General features: G+C 41.0%; 1 protein-coding gene across 3 annotated transcripts in view; it reads left to right on the forward strand.

Annotated features, from left to right (window-relative positions):
* ARMH3 (armadillo like helical domain containing 3) overlaps positions 1 to 21,343 on the forward strand; it is a 127,232-nt gene that overhangs the window by 35,106 nt on the left and 70,783 nt on the right. For all 3 annotated transcript variants that reach the window (XM_064663107.1, XM_064663109.1, XM_064663108.1), the window contains exons 18-22: positions 359 to 428; positions 1,933 to 1,993; positions 4,832 to 4,920; positions 19,490 to 19,572; positions 20,094 to 20,220. In XM_064663107.1, coding sequence (XP_064519177.1) covers positions 359 to 428; positions 1,933 to 1,993; positions 4,832 to 4,920; positions 19,490 to 19,572; positions 20,094 to 20,220 — 430 coding nt within the window. The remainder of the gene's footprint in view (positions 1 to 358; positions 429 to 1,932; positions 1,994 to 4,831; positions 4,921 to 19,489; positions 19,573 to 20,093; positions 20,221 to 21,343) is intronic.

A 21,343-nucleotide genomic window follows, 5' to 3' on the forward strand; every position in this document is an offset into this window, starting at 1 on the left:
CACACTGTTAAGAATGCCAATCAGACTTCTGGGTCAGGAACAAATCAGTATGTTAACCAAGGGGGAGGAATTGCTGTGTGATTTGTTTTTGTCTTGTGGTGTTCACAAACCACCCCCCCCCCCCAGTATAACAGTGCCCTCCAGTTACACAGCTAGAGAAACAAAACCCCAGTATGGAAAAGCAGGCACAATTTTGCTCCAGCCACAGCCTTTAGGGTTAATATAGGTAAGACAGCAGTTGGAGAAAAGGACAAAGGGAAACCTGTGCTGATGATACTACTTGCTCGAAAAATACAGTAATACACAGACTGTCACTTCAGGCTTCTGCTGATTTCTTTTCATCTTTGTGTGTTTGAAGCCGATGAGACATCGTAAGAAAGCAGCAGACAAGAACCTGCCCTGCCGCCCGCTGGTGTGTGCGGTGCTCGGTGAGTATTGTCACAGTACCTGTGTGCTTGTGGTTCCCAAGGCACCTCTTGTTGTGCAGTAGAAATATGAGGTTTGTGGCTTAAGTGGAGGGGTGGTTGGACTTAAAAGGAGGACAGTTACATACTGAAGATGTTTCCAACAATGGAATGTCCATCTCCATACCATACATGGCTGCTTCACAGACAATTTAAATCCAAGATTGCAGCTCTGTAGCAAGAAATCCTATATATATTTACAGTAAGCTTTGCAGAAGCCAGTTGGTCCCTTTGATATGAGCTAGTAACAACAGGGAGGACAGCTGATTAATAAATTCAGTTTTAGGTGAGTGTGGTAACAATTAGCCCTAAGTACTTTGTAGGTGATATGAGGATGGCAAACCTATGGAAAGGACATATTTGTGAATGTGTTTGCTGGGTATTTAGCCTTTTCTGGGTAAAAAACCAATAGGAATGTCAGTAGCTAGGATTGGTTTTGCCTGTGGATATGGAGGCATCGCTAAAAGCTTTTCATACAACACATGATTAAATTGTGGCTCTCATTACTGTGGGGGCCAAAAGAATAAATGCGTTCAGAAATGGATGAAGCCTGGATCCCTGAATGACTCTTAAGCAGGATGGTATGGAAGCAGTCTTAGACTTCCAGCATTTTCAAACGTGGGCTTGTTGAAGCCAAGACACAACAGCTGCATGAAGAGCATTTCTAGACTTATCAGATCTTCTGCACTCTTTCTCTAGACTGTTTTTAGTCACTATTGAGTCATACTGCTGGGCTATAAGTGCCCTGGGAGGTTACAGCTCACAATTGTTACCACTGGCATGGGATAAGCATTTTTTGCTGAAGTTGTGTTGAGCAAACACACATTTGATTATCATTTATTAGCTGAACCATCATAATTTATCTCTTTCAATTGTATTTCTATATTCTTTGCCTCTTATCCTCACACTGGGAGCCCTTAAATGGGCAGCCCATTCTCCTTTTTTCTTTTTTTACCCCCCCTGAATTAATCTTAAGCAGAAGCCTAGTCTATGTTGAGATCAAACTAGCTTTACTTCAGAATTTGTTTTAGGGAAGAATAGGTGTTATCTACAATGTCTCTTTAAGTAAACTTCTAGGTTGTCCATTGCAAGAACAATTTTCTAAAATTTGCTTCTTAATGGAGTTTTCCATTAGTGACAAGGCTTGAAATACAAGAGCAATTCTAAACATCAGAATTCATTGTATAGTCTTTATTTGACTCTTAGTGGGGGAAAGTATATGGGGAAGCAGTGCCTCAAAGCAAAAGGATACAGTATGTACCATCAGTTTGCAGTAGTTTCTTTTCTAATTCTAGAGGATGTCCAATGCTCTTTAAAACAAACAAACAAAAAAGTGAAATTCCTCTCATATAAGCAGGACTGTTGTCTGGTAGAGGTAGGAAGGTGGGGCAGTTTGATTTCCTCATAGTCTACAAGATGTTACCAGTAGCCAGCTCAATACTTACTTAATCATTTTCTTTTTTGTCAGATTTGATGGTGGAATTCATTGTAACACACATGATGAAAGAATTTCCTATGGATCTCTACGTGTAAGTATTGTGGGGTAACTCACTGTGATTTCATTTGAAGTTTGAATTCGGGTGGAATTCTGCTCACAGAGCGATCTTCCTGCTGAAATAACGCTGTGGCTGGTGGGGAGCAGGATGGCGTTTCATGAACTCTTCCAGTAACTTTTTCTAAAATCCTCTGTGTGCCAGAAAATTGAAAGTGAAATGATTTTCTACCTTTCAGTCTGTTTTCCTAATCTACTTGATCTAACACAAAGAGCTTTTCAGTCTAAAAGAAGTTTCATAACACAAAGTCATTGCAAGAATCCCCACTTCCCAGAAGATGAATCTTGGTCTAGAAACAGAAAAGACAGTTTTAAGAACCCAAGGATGACTGATGTGAGGCCTGGAAGGCAATGTGGAGAGGACGAGAGGTTTAAGCCTGAAATAGCTTGCAAGGGGTAAAACTGAGCAATGGGCAAAAGGAGACAAGAGGACAGAGCTACTCATGAGCATTCCATGTGTCCCACGGGGGCCCCTCAAATGCTTTTGCGCTGCTTTAACCCGGAGGGCAGAAATAGGATTTAGGCAGATTGTTGGCTTTGCTCTGACTGTTTGTACAGTGCTGAATTTCCCCAAGGCGTGAACAGCACTATATTCTGTAGAAAAGATAAAGACACATAAGATGTTTTCCCTTAAGGTAACTTTTCACCATGTTCTGATTTTGCCCACATAACCCTGCAATTACAGTGCCTTTTCAAAGGTTGTATAGTTCAGTTGAGTTTGTTGTTTTTAATGACAGTTTCAGAATTAGTTGTAGATGGGTATAATGCACTGGAGTTTCACAAGAAAGACGTGAACTGCTTGGGCTCAGAAGTAATGTCACATCCAGAAACTCCATGAGACTAAAAACAATGAGTAGTAGCAACCACCAGTGGACATCTGTATCCATTCATTTTGGCATGTTTGTGCAGTCCTTTCACTATGCTCCTGTCTGAAACCATCCCATAGCAGACACAGTTATTGCAGACAAAGTGGGTGTTCTGAATGCACAAGTAGTGTCATACTTCTCTGCAGTACATTTAAAAGGTGACAACATAAAGCTGCTCAAGGGCGGGCATATTAATATTTAAAAAAGAAATCCAGATTGCTTAGAGTAAGGGTGCTTTTTGTCCATTGTATGTATTATGAATCCTCAGCATAAAACTAAAAACCAGAAATACCCCACCGGGATGGATGTCTTCATAACTAAAGCAGTTTCACAACTAAAGCAGTGTAGTTTGGGAGTCTAGGCAGGGGTACTAGGACTATTATGCCCCTTCTAATCCCTTTCTGTCTGTGCCTTGATTTCACAGTAGCTGTATGCTACTGTATACAATCACAAGGTTTCAGTGATGAGATGTGTATGCAGATTATTTTGCATTAACAGCTATTGTTATTATAAAGAAATGTTTTAGCCATTAGCAGATTCTCTCTGGTCAGCGTCTTAAATAGAGTTTGGCTTTTTTTTTTTTTTTGTAGAGGCCAATTTTAGACTTACAGCCAAGCAAATATGTAGGTGAAAAGGTGCTGGGCATTGTCTGGTACCAGTAACATCAGAAATAGGAGGTCTCTTCCCAGAGTGATTACTGTTCCTGATCTGAAGACAGCTGTCTATCCTAGCTGGTTTGCTTCCTTTTCTTGGTTGAATTTATGAGAATGCTATTTGAAATACAGCACTTACTGTGATGCTCAGCGATTATAGATGGGGTTACTTTTGTTCATTCAAAGTTAGTTTTAGTTCTTACCTCATTGTGGTATTTTTGGGATCATCTAAAGGTCTGAAAAGAATAAGATACACCTTCTGCATATTTTTTTCTACAGCCTTATTTTTAAAGCCTGCTGTTGAACTCTTCACACCATTTTGAATAAATTCCTTGCAAATTTCTAGGATTTGATTTCTCTATGTTTATCTGATGTGTAGTGTCTTTCATCAGTGTCTTTTCAGAAAGATGTTTACATTAATGAGATGTTTTTGACAAATAAGAATTTGGGGAAAAAGGAATTTTTCTTTTTAGAAGCCTTCCTTCTATTTTTTCTAAATGTTAATAACTAAAAATAACCTGACCTAAGAAATTGAAATTTGTATAAATTTTTTGTCTTGTCCGTAATGATAGCTAGTGAATTTACTCATTATACTGTATATTTGGTTCTGATATTATTTGTGAAGAATGTTTGTGCACCTGAAAGTTTGTATGAGTGCTAGATGCTATAGAGACCTACAGGATTATTTGGAGACTTGACAAGTACACTGGCTGTGTTGGGGGATTCCAGAGCTTGTATGTGTAGTGCTTGATCATTCCAAAGCTCCACCTAAATTACTTTTTAAGGAGACTGGAAAAATGAATACAAATATCTATCTTTTTTTAAAAAATGTAATTAAACCACACACCTCAGTCAAACTAAAAATCCTGTAGTTTTTTTTACACTCTTACTTCCTTTAGCCTCATCATTTGGGCCAAAGAAACTGAGAAACTCCACTGTGTCCAGATTTCACAATAACATGCAGTATCTCATACATATGGAGCCTACAAGTAACTCATTTTGTAGAGCTTATGAGACTCTCAGGTAAGGGTAGCAAAGAGTGGAAAGTGTTAATTAAACAATGAATATGCATTTGTGTTCAGTCCAATCCTGTTGAGCTTAAACTGACAGACAGGCCCCTTTCTTTCATTTTGTCTGATTCTTTTTTCATTCCCTTTAGGAGCTCAAAGCCACAAGTCCCATCCTCCTCTGATAGTCTTTGAGTTTCTCTGCTGCTGATTTCGGAGACATTTCCAGGTTCGATGTAGAATTCCTGGAAAATGCAATGTCATTAATCCTTTGCCCTCTCTTTTCCAGACGGTGCATTCAGATTGTGCACAAGCTGCTGTGCTACCAGAAGAAATGCAGAGTGAGACTTCATTACACCTGGAGGGAGCTCTGGTCAGGTACTTTGCATCTGCAGTGACAGTCAAATAGGAAAAGCCCAGAGCAGTGGCTGTTTGGTGGCTGTGACTGCTTGTTCCATTGCTACAGGGTTAAACAGCAAGCAGCAGTTCTGTTAAAGCATCTTTATTTTGCTTCTCAGTTGCTACATGCAAATTGCCTCTTTTGGAAAGCCAGTTCATTATCATAATGGTAGCTAATTTACTTTCTTGTCTGGCCATGATCACCATGGTATCCAAATGTCTTTGTTTTTCTGTTTCATTACCTGAGTCCCTGTTCACCTGATTAGAGAAAGGGAGTAATGTTTTATGGAGTAGTGTTTCTCTCAGGTATTTGTGAGTAGAAGGAAAACAGGCTCTTGGGTAAAGGGAGATGGACCTTACTTTTCCTTTTTACTGTCAGAGCTGCATACACACAGAGTAGTGCGTGCAGCCCCTTCTGAAGAGAGCAGCTTAGAAATGTCACTGTGAGGGAAGAGAGGCTTTTAACTCTGACCTTTGAGTTGATGGTAGGTAAGTCTGTTTCATGCCACTTGTATCCAGAGATAGATAAATATTACAGGGTTTGACATAATCTACTGGACATAGCTTTGTAGGACTCTGACATGATGCAGTTATTGCGTGGGAGGTCTGAGGAAGGGAGTAGCAGAATGGATGATGAGACCTAACAGACGTTTTTGGTGGTTAGGGTGTGTGCTTCTGTTCTTATCTAGCAAGCAGTGAAGTAGCTCAGCTAGGAAAGTACAGTTAATCCCCTTGCTGTTGTGGCTTAAACAAGAGCTTTATGAAAATTCAGGGGAACATGGCCCTAATTGTGTATTCCTGGAGCTGTGCTTGAGACCTAGGATCCGTGACTTGCCTGGTGTAATGCAACTCCCATCAGAAATTTGGGAGAGGAGGCTTTTGAAAAAGGCAGTGATGAGTGGTTTGTGAAGCTGTTCTAAGTTAACACTGAGTACTTGCCTTCAGTAGCCTTCCCCAGCTAGGTTGTAGGTACAGAGAAATGAACGGACAATCTGAGTCACTTTCAGTTATTAAATTTTCACTTTGTGTGACATGTGGCCCATTCAGACTGTCTAAATTATTCCTGCAGAAGGTGAAACGAGTGCCACTAATTAAGGGATTACTGATTTCTTTTCAGTTGTTTTCATCAGAGCAGAGCCCCTAGAGGCATGGCTGCAGTGTAGTGCCAGTAAGGAGAAGTGTGTGTACAATGTGGATGTCTTTTGTGAATAGAAACTGCATCTGATAGCATGTGTGATATCCTCTCTAGTTACCAGTTAACCAGAGCCATTTCTGTTTGGCCAGGCTGGGCTGGATTTTTCCTACACACTGGCAGTATGGAAGTTTCAAATATAACACCTTTTTGCTTGAAGGTATTGTTCCACAGTTCAGCACACTTTTAGGCATCTTTCAATCCTTAGTTTTACCTATTTATGGGGGGAAAAAATAAAAATCCTTGCTGCATGCTGAGATTCAGTATCTTGGGATATTCTTGTTAGCTGTCTCTAATTAAATGGTGTTTGTATAGTGCTTTGGAAACGTAAAGGGCCTCAGAAGTGTTGAGTACTGCACACGCTTTGAAAGCAAAGCAGTAATGTAAAAACCACTCAGGTTGATCAGGTTTCTGTGAAGGACCTGGAATGTCTGCACACCTGATGTAACTGAAGAGCTTCGTGTGTACTATGGATTTCTGTGTGTTTTAGGGAGATCCTCTCATGTGGGAGTAAACTACCATAAGAATATTTAAAAAAAAAATTTTATAGGGAGTTGAGGTGAACAGAAAGATTCTTTGGTAGCTGCCAGGTGATTTATACAGGCTGGAAGGCCCTGGACAGAATGGTACATACACCTGTAAAAGGGCACATCCTGGCTGCTCCAGATGTGCTTCTAGAGTGCTGTATGTTGCAGAGTAAACACTAATTGCCAGCCCTATCTTGAGATCTATTTCATAATTAACTCTTATCCTTGTCAGGGTTGCTCTTTGATTACCCAGAATGCTGCTGCCTTTGATGTGAAAGAATGGCTATTTCTATGGTCTTGATCTAAGTTACAGAAAATTTCAAACCAGAGCACAGGGACTTGCAAATTAATTTCTATCCTTCATATGACCATTGGGTTTTTATTTTGGATTGAGGAATTAGTTATAACTGGATGAACAACTAAAAGAGAACAGCTGTTCGCTCTAAGGTCTAAGATCTCATGTTGCCCCATCAGGTGTGCTTTACAGAAGGTCTTCAAGCCTACACTTGTCTTCTAGAATGACAAGGTGTGTGATGAGTGAAGCAATGCCCCTGTGGTGCAGTTTGGATAATAGCAATGGAGGCCCCTTGAACAGGACTGAGTGGAACAAAGAAGCTGGAGGGAATTGGTGTAAGGAAGTATTGAAAGAAAGGCAGGGAGTTCTACCTGGCACGTAAAAGAAGGAGAGTTTTTTCAAGCAGAAAATTGAGTGGGAGAAGAAGACAAAGAGACTAGTGTGGGGTAGGTAGTCAGTATAAGGTGCGGAGGAACTGAGATAAAGGTTGTAGGTGGAAGCAGTAGCAATGTATGGAGCCTTCTGTTCACTTGCCAATTCTAATGTTAGCTAGTCTCTAATTAAGGAAAGCCACTCGTGTGTCATCTGATTGATTGATGCTCTTCCTTTGTGAGTGCTTTGTCTTCAGTATGGAAGGCCAGCAGCACTTCGAGAAAGTTTCTGTATTTACTTTTCTGATATTAAGTTGCAGTGATGGCAGAGAAAAGCAGTAGAGCCAGGTGTTTGGCATCTCTCAGGACACATATAAGGCTTTTTATGTAGTCTGTAATACTTTATACTTTTTTGGATATGCCACTATGTGGCATATTGTTTACATATGATCTTATTTCTGTTGAACTTCCTTTTGCAGCATCTGAGCTTAAGAGGAACAATATTGTTAGTCTTTGGATGTGATCCAGCCTTAGCTCCTTTATTAGAATAATTTTTTCATATTAAGTCAAGGGGCCAGGACTATGGCACTTAAAGCAGTGTAAGTCTCTAGCCGTGCAGACCAGATGACCAAGAATGTTTAGCTGACAGAGAAAGATGCAGGAATTTGAGAGCTGGAAGCAGGACTGACAGAAAGGAAAATCTGTGGGTGGCAGAAGTTGTGTGTATAAGCTGACTTTAGCTATAAGTAGTGTGAAAATAAATACCAGATCACTAGTGGAGCTAAATTCCAGAATATCTAAAAAGGAATGCTGGAGAGTAAAAAGCAGTTGTACTTTGATTAGCCTATGAAACTGATTGGCAAGTGCATTTACTGATAGGTAACCAGACATTTAGATTCAGACATGTCTGTTGATTTGGATTCTTCTTTATTAGCCCTTTTCAGCAGACTATTCACTTCAGTTCCACCATCTGTGATTAGTGTGCAGCTGTATGAGCACTGTAGAAAACATTCGGGTTTTTCATCTGTGACAGTGCACCATTGCTGGTGACTAGCCTGGAAATTTGACCAAGGTCAGAAACTTTAAGGATGTATGTTTGTGTTGACCCATTCCCTTGCAGACATTTTGGCCAATTGGAAATCTCCTGGACAGTTATGCCAGGTACCTTATACTTTTTAAAATCTGATTTACTGCATGTCAGTGTAAGGTACTTTATATAGCTGATAAGGAAACTTGACTTGGTAACAGCCAGTTCCCTGCTCTCAGAAATAGCCCGTTATGCCCAATGTTTTTGGGCTAGTTTGTACAGCACTTGAGTGATGGATGGTGCTATATATATGTTGTTGTTGTTGTCAAGCATGTATAAGCTATGCCAAAAGAGTTTTCATGAGTCATTTAAGCTTTTTATATAAAAAGACCTCATTTCTACAACTCCTCCCACCTCAAAATTAGCAATGCTTGAGCAATTCACTCTGAGCTTAGGGGGTGCAGGTAACTTCTTTGCAGTTGCTATGGTTCACTTAAAGCAAAACCCATGTTTAAAGAAACAGAAAAGCAATTCTAATATAGACTTATAATAGCAAGACTAGAGCATAAAAAAAAAATCTTAAACATAATGATGAATAATAGTGAAATTGCATTCAATTGCCCTAATAAATAGCTAAGTAGGATTAAAAGTGGGCTTGCCATTAGTAAGTATTGAAGATGAATATCCAAATCATTTTAACATGTTATAGTTCCTTATCTTCTAGCTTAGTTAATTTGATGGATGCAGAATGCACTATTAGTAAAGGTGCTTCAAATATGTAGCACTATCAAGAAGCTAATTTTTCTTCTTTTTCAGTTTAGAATTATCAAAGTAGAGTTTTGCAATGCTACTATACAAAATTACTTTTTCCTTTTTGTAAACTCTTCAGATCTTTCTGTCAGGTTCTGTGTTTATAACATGAGGGTAATATTGCTTTCAAAATGTTTTTGGGTGAATACTAAAGAGGTAAAAGGTTCCTCTGTGAAACATTTTAAAATAGGCAATTTTTTGTGGGGAGTAGAACCTCACCCTCACACAACTTGAAGTATATATAACTCTCTTGCCCTTATGCAGTGCATATTTAAAGTGGTATTGCTTAGTCACTTTTCAGTCACAGAAATAATAAAGCAATATTGATTATTGATAGTAATTGTTATCTCTGCCATTTCTGGTTCTAAACGGTTGATCAGGTCTGCTTCATTTATGTTGCTGAACTGGAAATCAGGTGATGTGTCTCACGTTCATCTCTAATACCGCCGTCACTGTCACGTTCTGCAGCAGCTACCTGGCAAGGGAAGCTTGTCTTGCAGCTCTTGTGGAGGCAGGATTCATATACTGATGTACCAGACAGTCTAGTTCACTAGTAAAGTGCCTGATCACTAGATGCCATGAGAGTTTGCAAGATCATAGAGCTTGATCATTAGCAAATGACTTAAAAGATTTTAGGGAAAAGACTTAAAAATATAAAATTTGACCTTCTTACAAACTTGCAGAATGTCTTTCATGGCTTTAAATAATGCTGCCAAGGTTCAGGATTCAACAGTGCTGTCTTGTGCATGCTTGTGAAGTCTTTGAGGTTCAGAGGAAGCAGTCATGACTCAGCTGATGGTATAGATAAGGCTGCTGTGTTAATTTCCGTGCAATGAGGAATTCTCTAATGTTCTAACAAAGAAAGAAATGTCCTTAAGCTTTGAAGGATGTTGAAGCATAAGAGAATGGTCTCTTCAGCACAGCATCTTCAAAGGTAACTAATAAAGATCATGTGTAGGAATAGCGTAGAAGAAATAGGGTGCTTGTGTGTTAAGTGTAAAATGCTTTCATAAAATGAAGTCTAGGGTGAGTACAAAGGACATCTGTTTGTTAAATGGTTCTACTTGAAGAATAGAACTCTCTCTACTTTGGAAAGAGAAAGAAGTAAATATATGAGACTTGACCTTTCAAATACCTTCCAGCAGAAATGCATTCTGACTTCACTGCACTGCTTGTAAACTGTAAAGAGACCTATGGAACAAATGCTAGAGTTTGAATGTCTTTGTAGGTCAACACATTCTACCTAATTCAGGCTTTACCTGGTGCTCACCCTCTCATTTCTCCATGCCTTTTGAAGTGAGAGGCTGGCCCAACTTTTCAGAGTGCACATCAGAATCTCCATGTGACTGAGAGCTCCCAGCCATGTGCCATATGCCATGCTGGAGATTTGGGATCTCATGAGCCCTTTGAGTACAAGGTGATGCTGGCTTTTTAGAGTGCCACCTGACTGAGGGATGGGGCTGGAAGTGGGAAGGATGGGCTCTCTCTGCTTTTCCCAGTGGTAATGGCAGCACCAGGAACTGAGGAAGGAAGAAGCAAGAATAGTGTTCAGGCTGGTTAAAGATGCAAGGGGAATGGGAGTTCTGAGTTAATGGAAAGGGGAGGTCTTTAGAGGTGGAAAGGATCTTGACCTGGGAGGATGGAGAGTCTAAGGTGAAAGGGAGGTTATAGTGGCTTAGGAGGAATAGTCCCTCCCTCAATACAGGAGGGACTGGGTAGAGTGAGATCTGGGATTAGAGCATTAGGGAGGCTGGCAGGTGTTACTGGGTAGAAGCTCAGTGTTAGAAATCATTGCATGATACAAAGAGGGAGTTGTTCATCACTTTTAACTTTCAGGGATGGAACTAATATCCTTTTTCTATTCTCTTATTTGAATGACTTGCTAGGACCATTCCTTGGTTTAGGAAACTGAGGAATGAGAGCTAGCATCTAGCTTAGTTGTGTATCCTAGGTATCTATAATCTATGGTATGCTCGAAAGAGGAAAGAATCTTTTCTTCTCAGAATGATGTTTTGACAGTTTCAGATGTGCTTATGGCTTCTTTTTGTGTCAAGAAGGACTAGACACAACTTCACAGGTCTCATTAGCACCCTGAGGGCAGAGATGCTTACCTCTAGGATTGCAAAAAACAGCGAGCTCTTTTAGTATTCTGATGAACTGGATCATTAAGTTGAAGTTTTTGAATTAGTGTTTGTTTTTTAAGTGCCTCAGTAGATCAGTATAAAAATTGTGATTAAGTAGCATTTTATGCAATGTCCTTGCCTATGGCAACTTACCTCCCCTTTACTTGTAGATGAGTGACCAGCAAGCTTTATATCCTCTTCCTTGTCTTTGGAACTGAAAGAAAATAGATAATGTTGACCAGCTATTTAATAGGAAGCCCAACAGGTTTACAAACGCTTGCGCTTGTTGACTTTAGTGAAGTTTCTGAGGATGTGGATTAATTCTGAAAACCTGTTGGAAAGAATATAGTTTCTCACATAAACTAAAGACTGTAACTGTTATGTGCCATGGAATATGTAGTGGGAATTAGCAGTCCTTAGAGGGTCCTTTTTTCTTTACTCGTAGGAGTGCTGATGCTTGGAACATGTGGTACTGTGTTAGCACAAGGTTGGTGCAACTGTTATTCCTGTTACCTATTTCAATGAATTTAGGAAAGGAATGACACTGAAAGGTAGTTTTATAAAATAATTTTTGTTTGTAGTTGTGGTATGTGTTGTGGGTTGATATTCATCGATTTATTTAATTTGTGCTCCTGGCAGCACTCCCATGTTGCCCCAGAAAACCCCAGTCCCATCTTACAAAGCCCACTTGCAGGCAGAAGCATATGTGAAGGTCAGAAGGAAGACTGCAAACATCTGCTTGTAGTCTTCTGCTGCCATTCTCACCCGATGGGCCAATTTCATGTTAACCTTTCCACATTACCTTCTTCAGCCAAAGCTAGAATATTTCTGTGGTAAGAGCACACAGCCCTTTGGTGAAATGTCCCAGTATAAATCTCTTAAAGAAGATTGTGTAAGAAATGCAAAACCTCAGTGAATGTCTCGTAAAAGAGGATGTTCTAAATTCCCTGTATGTGTCATTTTTGGGAAGCATCTGTTTTTACTTAAATCTTAGTGTTCTGTTACTTAATTCTAGTTACCTTTAGTAATGTTAACATATTTTAATACTGATGATAAAGAGCTTTGCCCTGGTAGCTGGTGGACAGAAAAAGAATAATACAAGAATTTGTGGCTGTTATTGGTCACCTGGCAAGAGTGAGGATGGGAATTCATCCACAGAGGCTTGCTCAGATGAGCACAAAGGGAATTTAGTCGTTTGTGTGGACAGAAGTCTAGCAAGCTTTGGTCATCCTGCCTCAGCCTGGCAGGTCTCATCCAGATATATTGCTCTGTCCTGCAAATTACTTTTAAAATAAAGTTAGCAAACGCTGGAGAATTTGATTGTGAATCCCTAACAGTTTGCAGATCGTAGGAGATAGTGTGAAAATTTCTCCTGGGAAACGATCCCATTGATGATAAAGTGTTACAGTCAGCTGTTCGCAGCCCTTTCTTTGTATGCATGGAGGGGTTGCAGCATTCAGAATGCAGTGATTTATCCCTGCCCTCTTTTTGTGTTCAAACAGAAGCACTCCTGGCTTCCTTACCTTGCTATCTTTCCATGTTCTCACACAATGTTTCTGCTTTTTCTTCCGATTGTCCTCCTTTTTTGTTTTAAAACCCTGTGCAAAAATGTGCAACCTTAACTCCCAAGACTACTGTTTAACTAACAGTGTGAACCTACACTGTCAGGCAAAACAGAACTGAGCTCAATACTTCCCCTTTTCTCTAAAGAGGAATGAAGTTTGTGGGTGTTATTTTTTATTTTTAATAAAAAAGGCATATTGTTATCTGAGCTTTAGCTAAAGTTGGAAAATTTGCATTCTTTCTTATTGCTAGCTGGATTGCCATCAAGCAGCATTGCTCTGGCATCAGCAATCAGCATTTCCATTAAGCTTGCAATTTTCACACTGTTGGCTCCATTTAGGTGGGAACAGTGAGTACCAGGGATGGGGGCTATAGAAAGAAAGTAAAGGGTTGGAAGTGAAGTGGCCTGCTCGACTGATCCTGGGAGTGGTGGGTTATGCCAGCATGTGCTCCAGCCCTCTGGCAAGCTGTTGATTCTCATTTATAAAACAGGCTGCTTCCATGCTTGTACCCTGAGAGTCATGGGGAGAAGAGGGAACAGCTGCAGAGTGCTGGTGCTGTTGATGGGGAGCCTGCCAGTAGCCAGCTGCTTTCTGCCACAGAGCTGTGGTGGCCTGGAGGAGGAACCTGGGGCAGTGGCTGTGGCAGCAAGCAGGGGGGCAGCACGGCTGTGGTTAGAGGAGTGTCCAGCCAGGTAATTGTTACAGGGGGGTGCTGGGTGCTCCCTCCTGATCAGAGCAGAGGGAAGGAGCTGAAGCATGTTGACTGGTGATGTTGGCAGAGCTTTCATTGCTTCCTCTGCTCCCCTGAGTGGGGACTGCAGCATTGGTGCAACAGTCTTGTTTTCTAGTGCTTTGGCTGATTGACAGGAAGCTGCAAGTGCTGTCAGTGAGTAATTGGTTCAGTTGTCCAAGAATGCTGGGATAGTTTGTGCCTCAGGGAGTTCTGGTGCATTAGTTTGTAACAGCAATGTAACTATTTCTTGGACACGCTTCCTATTCCTACAGCTCTATCTGGAAATTACCTCTGTTGGTTCTTTCCTGTCAAACCCAATCTGTAGATACTCATCTCCTGCTGAATTTGTTTTGATCACTGTTCTGCTGAGTGCCTGCCAGTGCTGAATGTGGCCAGATCTGCACCTTTTAACACTCTGGTCATCTCACAATGTTGTATTTGAGCCTTTTGCTGCCCTAATTCTGAATTGCCTTTCAGTTACAGCATTTACTACAGGTGATTAGTCTGTGCTGGGGTTTCTTCTCACAGCTGCACATTGGGCTATATGGTTATCCTAGCTTAGCCCTTGTGACTTCCAGTGTGGAACAAGAGAGTGGACTGGTCTGTTTTGAGAATTTGTTATTTCCATATTCTGTGCTGTAGTCTCTCTCATGTAAGGAAGTCATGCTGTATTTTGGAATCTGGAAGAGCATTATGAGAAAGAATTGTTTGGCCTATTACTTCTCAACAGGCTTTTGATGTTGACCAGTTAGAGACAGAGCACTGTGCATAGGTGGGCCTTTCATCTGGCCAGGTACAACCAGGGCTCTTCTTGTTGGTCTATTGATGTTTCCAGTGCTGTTGCAGGCAAAGTAGTCCGGTTTTCTCTTTTATGTTGGAGGAATTGAAGTACAGAAAGACCAGTGCTGCTTCCTGAAGAATTGAATCCACTTTCTTCTCAGTTCCAGTCTAGTGCACTAAGCCTTAGCAGATCTGGCTTGCCATGTGCTACAATGAGTGGAATGGACCTTGCCTTCAGAGTATGTACGTGTGGACAGGCTGGCTATGGGAGGTCCAGGGTGGTTACTGTGCTGCTGGGGCACTCATAGGCAGATGATTTCTTTGTGGCATGGAAGTGTTGCCCAGATGTCATTATCAGCTGCCTTTTAGTGACATGTGGGTGGAGAGCCTCCTAAAGGTGTTGAGACACGTAGAGGAGGACACTGAATATACTATTGGTACAATGGTAATTTCCAGAGAGAATGGGAAAATCACTGTTCTTCCCAGTGTACCTTGCAAGTTGAAGGGTAGAAAACTGGAGGATTTTAGTAGAAACACAGGATCCTGCTAATGGATGTTATACTGCAGCTGAGGAACCCTCGCATCTTTCTTTCTCCCTTGCTCCTTTGTTGAGAGCCATTATATGCACCATTAGAAGATTTTTGACCTGTAAGCGCAGCAGATGCGGTGACAGAGGCCTCCATGCTGTGCTGAACCCATCCAGGCTCTCATTGATGTGTGTCTCAGGGCTGTTCTCTTCTGCTCTGTTGTGTAATAACACATCAGAACCTTCTGATGCTCCTGGCAGAATCTGTGCTACATTCTGACTTGCCCAAGGGATGGTACTACTATTTTTTTTTATTCTTAATCTACCTCCACAGTCCTGTTGCATTACACATGATCCAAAGAGTGAATACTGAGACACTAAATTAAACGAAAACTTTGCATGAATCCCAGTTTGGCTGGGGCTGAATATACTTCTGTTTGAAACAAGGTTTACAGGGCGAGAACCTAAATCTGCTATAGGAATAGGAATAGGGGAAGGAGTAAGTGAAGGGCATCTGTCCTTAACTGGAATTACCTCCTTTCTGGTAGAAGAGGAGATTCTGGCTACCCACAGTCTTCTCACAGAGGATTGGCTTGAAGAAGGGCAGCAAATAACTGAGTGGAAGTACTGCTGCTCCTTGGCAGACAGACTGGCCACAAGAGCTGATAAGGGAAAGTGTCTGTCTTCAAAAGCAGCTGTGCAGTGGAGGAGCTAAGAGCCTCTTTCTCTGCAGTCACTTCAATTTAAAAAGCAAGGAGAGTATCTGTAAAAGCTGGTGATGTTGCTTTTCATCCTTTGGCTATAATAATCCTCTGGAGAGAAAATTGCCTAAAAACCAACCTGTATGCTTTACACCACTTTCACAGACAGCCAGTCACATGACTCTGTGTCCACTCACCATGCTTTTCTACTTGGTTTTGAGGCTATAAATGTAGGTGTTCAAAGCTGTGTTCTCTTCTTATTGATTTAAGAAGCATAGTCAGTGTGCTCAAAATGAGGAGCTTGCATGAAAATACTGGTGGCTGCTTGTTTAGTTTAGATACAGCCTCCTGCTTTTGTTGCCAAAGAAGTTCTAGTGACAGTGTTGTATTGTGAAATTATGGATGTTTCGAGGCTCACCATAGTGGGTGTATTGGGTCCTGCCAAAGACAGGTATCTATAAGGGGAAAAAAAAAGACTCTAGAGGCTATTGCAAAAATGGTGCTGTTTTCCAGTTCATGTTGAAATAGATGTCATGCCCAAACTATCCATCACTGTTAATCTTGGATTTGGGATAAGGTGGCTGAGCCCAAGCAAGGGTCACAGTGCTGTCAGCTGCTGTGCAGCTGAGAGACTGAACGGCTCCTCTGTTGTGGAAAAAAAAAAGGGATAATTTCCTGGCTGGTGTGAGAGGGTAGCCTGCAGATGGGCTATAAGAGGCAAACAGTTGATTGCAGCAGAGAAAAAGTGACACATCTGGTTTGGCTTCAGGTTGCTCAGGAATAGTAGCATCAGTGCCCTGTTGGAGCTCAAGGGCAGAGGGGTTTTCAGCCAGTTGGACATTTTCTCTAATGGTTCATTTTATGTGTGTAATTGTTGCTGAAACGCACTGGGCACATGAAGCTGGATCTAAAAGTTGTTGATCCTGAAAACTCCAGGGCATAGCTGTCCTCATTTTCAGTATAGAGTCTGCCTTAGAAGCAAACTACAGAGACACAGGAAAGAGATTTAAGGGTTCATGTTCCACAGTGATCCTGTTCCTTAGAGCCACTTCAGCACAGGCTGCTGCAGAATGTGCTGGTGTGGAAACAGATTGGTTGCTCTTTTAGTATTGATATAGTGCATATCCTAATTAGGAACACTGCAACTTTTTTAGGAATGTGTGGTTTCCAAACAGTTGGATAAATTTATCTGTATAGTGCACACAGTGTCTGTAAACCTGGTGGGTTAGTTCTCACCAGGCTCTGAGTGCAGCACTGAGTTTCCTCTTCATGTGAAGGCACAGCCCTCTCCTTCCTAGTTCTTAGGGAAGGACCAGCACAGATCAGCTGTGAGTAGTGGGCTGTGATGCAGTGCAGTTCAGGTATAAAGATTTATTTCAAGCTGTGGTAATCACTTGTCTTCTTTCTAACTGGAGCAGGAAAATGAAACATAAGAGAATTCTTCACAACAGAAGAATTCTTCTCCTTTTATTGTTGTCGCCAATATAGAGCGGTGCAAGTACTTCAGAAATACTGCAATAGGCAGTTGTAGGGTGCTTTTCCTTGTCATTTGGTGAGTGCTTATCCTCTAGACAAATACACTTGTTCTTTTAAAAATAGTGTCTCCCTATCGGGGGCATCTTTCATGTTGACTGTGTTTGGATGTTCAGCGGCTTCTCGTCACGCTGTGCAATCACCTGCTACAAAGGCCGTTCAGCAGGGCTCTGTTGGGAGAGCAAGAGGCAAAGAAACGAACAAAAGACTTCACACCACTTGTTATAGGAAATCCAGAGCTCTGCTACTCTGCTTCCAGAAGCCCAAGGTGCTGTTTGTTAAACAGCCCCACCTGGTCACAAGCTGTGGCCGTGTGGACTTGCGGGGCCGGGAGAGAGGTAAAGTTATGCTTGTAACTGTGAAATGGGGAGACAGTCGATGAGCTGCTGTGACAGAGATGCAGGGCAGCTGTCTGCAGTCCAAGGCACTGACTGCAGGAGACTCTACTTTTTTGCTGTGGAGGCTTGGTTACCTTGGCAACCTGTTTTTAGCTGGATCTCTGCTCCGGTGGAGAGCCCATCTGTACCTGCTACTTCTTTGTTTTGAAATAGCTATTTTACAGAAAAATAACTGACAGGAGTTATTTCTAGAGCTAGTGTATTGTGGAATCTGGTTTCTGCTTTTGGTCTCAGGAGTTTGTCTGATGATGGGGTGATAATGGTGTGGGGAGTTCTGTGGCTGGATTGAATAGGTGTTAATATATCTGCTTCGTGGTGGGCCGCTGTTGTGGAAGGGAGAGATGTTATTGCTGATGGTTAAATCATAGAAGAGCTCTGAAAGATAAATCACTTGCATATCTGGAGTTTGCAGAGAACTTTGTTCATTCTGGTTTGCAGTTCAGCATCAGCCACCCGCTGGTAGATTAAACTGAGGTGATTCTGTCTGTGATGAGTAAATAGCCACCCTGGACCTGTAGGCTTCTGTTTTGGGGCATGTATAAGCTTTTGATACTCATGGTAAACTTCTAATATTGGAAAACAGAGGTTGCAGGACTGCATTCAGAATCTTACAATTTTGTTTGATTCAAGATCTGACCACTCCCTTCACATCTGTCTTTATACTGTAGGTTTTTTGGTTTTTCCTTTTGTGAATACTTTCTAATCCTAAAGGGGGCGGGTATCTAAAATTTGCCCTTATCTCATTCCTGTTCCTTGTGTGTGTTCTCCTTCTCTTACGCAGCCTGTACCTTTGGGCTGAAAGGAATGGTCTGTTCTGCATTTGCTGTAGAGTTCTCCCAAACCAGAAATGATTTTCTCACAAGTTACTAGGTAGTGTGTGACACTTATGTAGTGGTGGGGGAAAAACAGATTAACAAATTCTACTCATGCCTGTAAGAAATTGGAGTAATACCTGGTGTTGTTCTGCTAGATGCAGTTACCAATTAGTAGATAATAAAGAACTTCTTAAAAAAAGCGTGTATAGCACTCTATCTTGACTTTGCAGGACATCTAAAGTCAGATATTTCAAGTCTTGAAATCTGTTGACTTCAGAGCAGAGAGTACAGTAAGAACCTGTTCTAGGCAGGCATCAACTTTCAGTCCTGAGCAGCTATAATGCTGAAGAAGAGAAAATAGTTTTCTCTTCTAAAAATTTGAGCTAGAAAAAAGAAGATAAAGAACTTTGCATTTTATTCAAGCACATGGAATGCGATTGTTTATTGTGAAGTCGGCTTGATTAAAGCATTTTTAGTGAACCTTTTTGTTAATTATCACTCTTACTAACTGCTTTTGGGTGGTTACAGCAGGAGGTTTTGTTGTTTCATTATTTAAGATGAGTGTGAACCAGATCTGTAGTCTCTACCGCACAGCCCCAGATAACTGACACAGTAAAGTACTACATTCTTCCTTTACCGGTGCAGCAGCATTGACACAGAGCTACAGAAAAGCTGTGCTGTGGGGTTTTTGTTACTTTTTTTAAAAACTCTTATGTATCAACAAGAGTGACAGTTTGGGGCTGACTATGCATACATCATGGTGGCGATATATGAAACAGAAACGAGACAGTCAGATTCTCCAACCTGAAAACTCACTCCAGGATCTAGCAGACGGAAAAAGCTCCATGAACTAAGCTAACAAGAGACTTTGCTTGAGCCTGAGTGGATTTGATTGGGAAGTCAGTGAAATAGAATAAAGGTGGAGTGGTAAAATAGCTGTCACTTACCTGTCCAGCAGAGTATTTTAGCCACAAAAACCACTGCCAACCCCTACAAGTAAATTGATAATTTCCAATAAATTATGAGGATAATTTCTGCAGCTGGCATTTAGGCTAGTTTACACCCGATAATGTACATGCATCTGTATTTAAGTGACTTGTTGAAAATGGCTTTGTTTTTTATATTATTTTAAAACTACTTATTTTCTCCTAGCCTTGATCAACTTGTTAAAGTTCCTCATGTCTAATGAGACTGTGTTGCTGGCCAAGCACAACATCTTCACCCTTGCTCTTATGGTGAGTACACAAAAATCCTCTTATTTTTACAACTTAATAGTGAATGAATTTTAAGAAAGAATTATAATGCTGAAAGGATTCCAGAAAGGATTTCTGGCCTATTAAGGAGATATGAGAAGATGACCACAAAGCAGAGGGATATTATTGTGTTTGGTTTTGCTAGGTGTTTTGAAAGGGCAGTGCTTGGACTCACTGTAGGGTCTGCTCACTGAAATAAAGAAATCTATGTGAGGAAGGGCCTAATTTAATTTTCCAGATTTGACAATACTGTTTCTTCTTTTGTGTCCCTCTTATGCAAAATAGAAACATGTTTTTCTAGCCCCAGATAAAATAGTATTTAAGTGTCTTGTCTGTCTCTTCTGTACTACAAAGAAAATAATAGATAAAGCAATGAAGTAGTGTAATACTGTCTGCTGCAATTGTGAGCTATTTCTTTGAAGGTTTGGGACATAGTTTGTATTGTTTCTGTTGCAGAATAGATTTGGGCTAAATATTCTTGTAACTTCTTTTCACTTGTCTAGGTTGTGAACCTATTCAACATGTTCATCACTTACGGAGACACCTTCCTCCCCACTCCCAGCAGCTATGATGAGCTGTATTATGAAATCATTCGGATGCATCAGAATTTTGACAACCTTTATTCCATGGGTGAGTACCTCCTGACTTGTCAGGACTGCTGCTGACTGGAAGTGAGGGTGGTGGAGGAGGGACATTTGTGTCTGGTGTTTTCAGTCCACCTGCTTCTGATGTGTGCCTTACTGACTGGACATGTTTTGTGTAGTAGGACATGTTTAGTAAATTAAGAATTGAGGAACTGAGAGAAGGATAAACTAGTTAAAGGGATAAGGTATTTTTTTAAGTCAGAAAAAAATAGAAGCAGACTCCTTGCCTCTGTATCAGTCACTTACTGTGGTTGGAGATATAAATTTGTTGTCAAAACAGAGTATGTGGTATGTCATGCATTTTCATGTAGTTTGCCTCTACTATATTCAACAATTTCCAGTCATGCTGCCAAACCAGCCAATACAGAGAAACACTCAATGCAAATAAGAATTTGGAAAAGAATTGGAGAAACTTATAGCAAAAAGCTTGCAGTGCTAAGCAAATCACATCTACTGCACTCATTGCCAAAACAACCAAGAAAACAGCCCTCACAAACCTGCTTGCAGTGACAAGTGAATCAGTGGACTGAAGAATGTGCCCACTGGCAAAACAGGGAGAAACTGCCATCCTTCAAGGAGAGGCAGACATGCTGGAATGCTACCAAGTGACACCCAGCAGGGAAAAGACAAACAAAGAAGAGCAAGGGATGCATGGAGCTTAACCAGGCAGCATATACACAGGAGCCTGTGGCCCAGGGGAGCTGCAGCAGCACTGGTGTAGTGTCTGCATACTTGAAGCTATGAAGAAAAGGAATATAGCTGTGTTCTTTGTTTGCTTTATTCTAGAAAGACCTTTTTTCCATTCACCTCCTGCTTCCTTCTCAGTGCAATCACCCAATGAAAAACAGGAGTCAATTATAAGCAAAAAAAGGGGAGTTAAAGGACAGACAATTGGCCATAACACTCTTCTGACATGGGGGAGAACCATGCTCACCCATATAAAAGTAGCTGAATACCCCCTGTAACTGCAAGCAGAAATGAACTGTTCTTTTATATAAATTTCCTACAGTTTTCAGCCATTACATAAGAGATCACTTGGCCATTGTTATGCCCTCTGAGCGCATAAGATTTTTTGCTAACCCATTTCTTACTCTCAAGAATTGTAGCTA

Source organism: Pseudopipra pipra, chromosome 8, assembly GCF_036250125.1.
Source record: "Pseudopipra pipra isolate bDixPip1 chromosome 8, bDixPip1.hap1, whole genome shotgun sequence".
Lineage (NCBI taxonomy): Eukaryota > Metazoa > Chordata > Aves > Passeriformes > Pipridae > Pseudopipra > Pseudopipra pipra.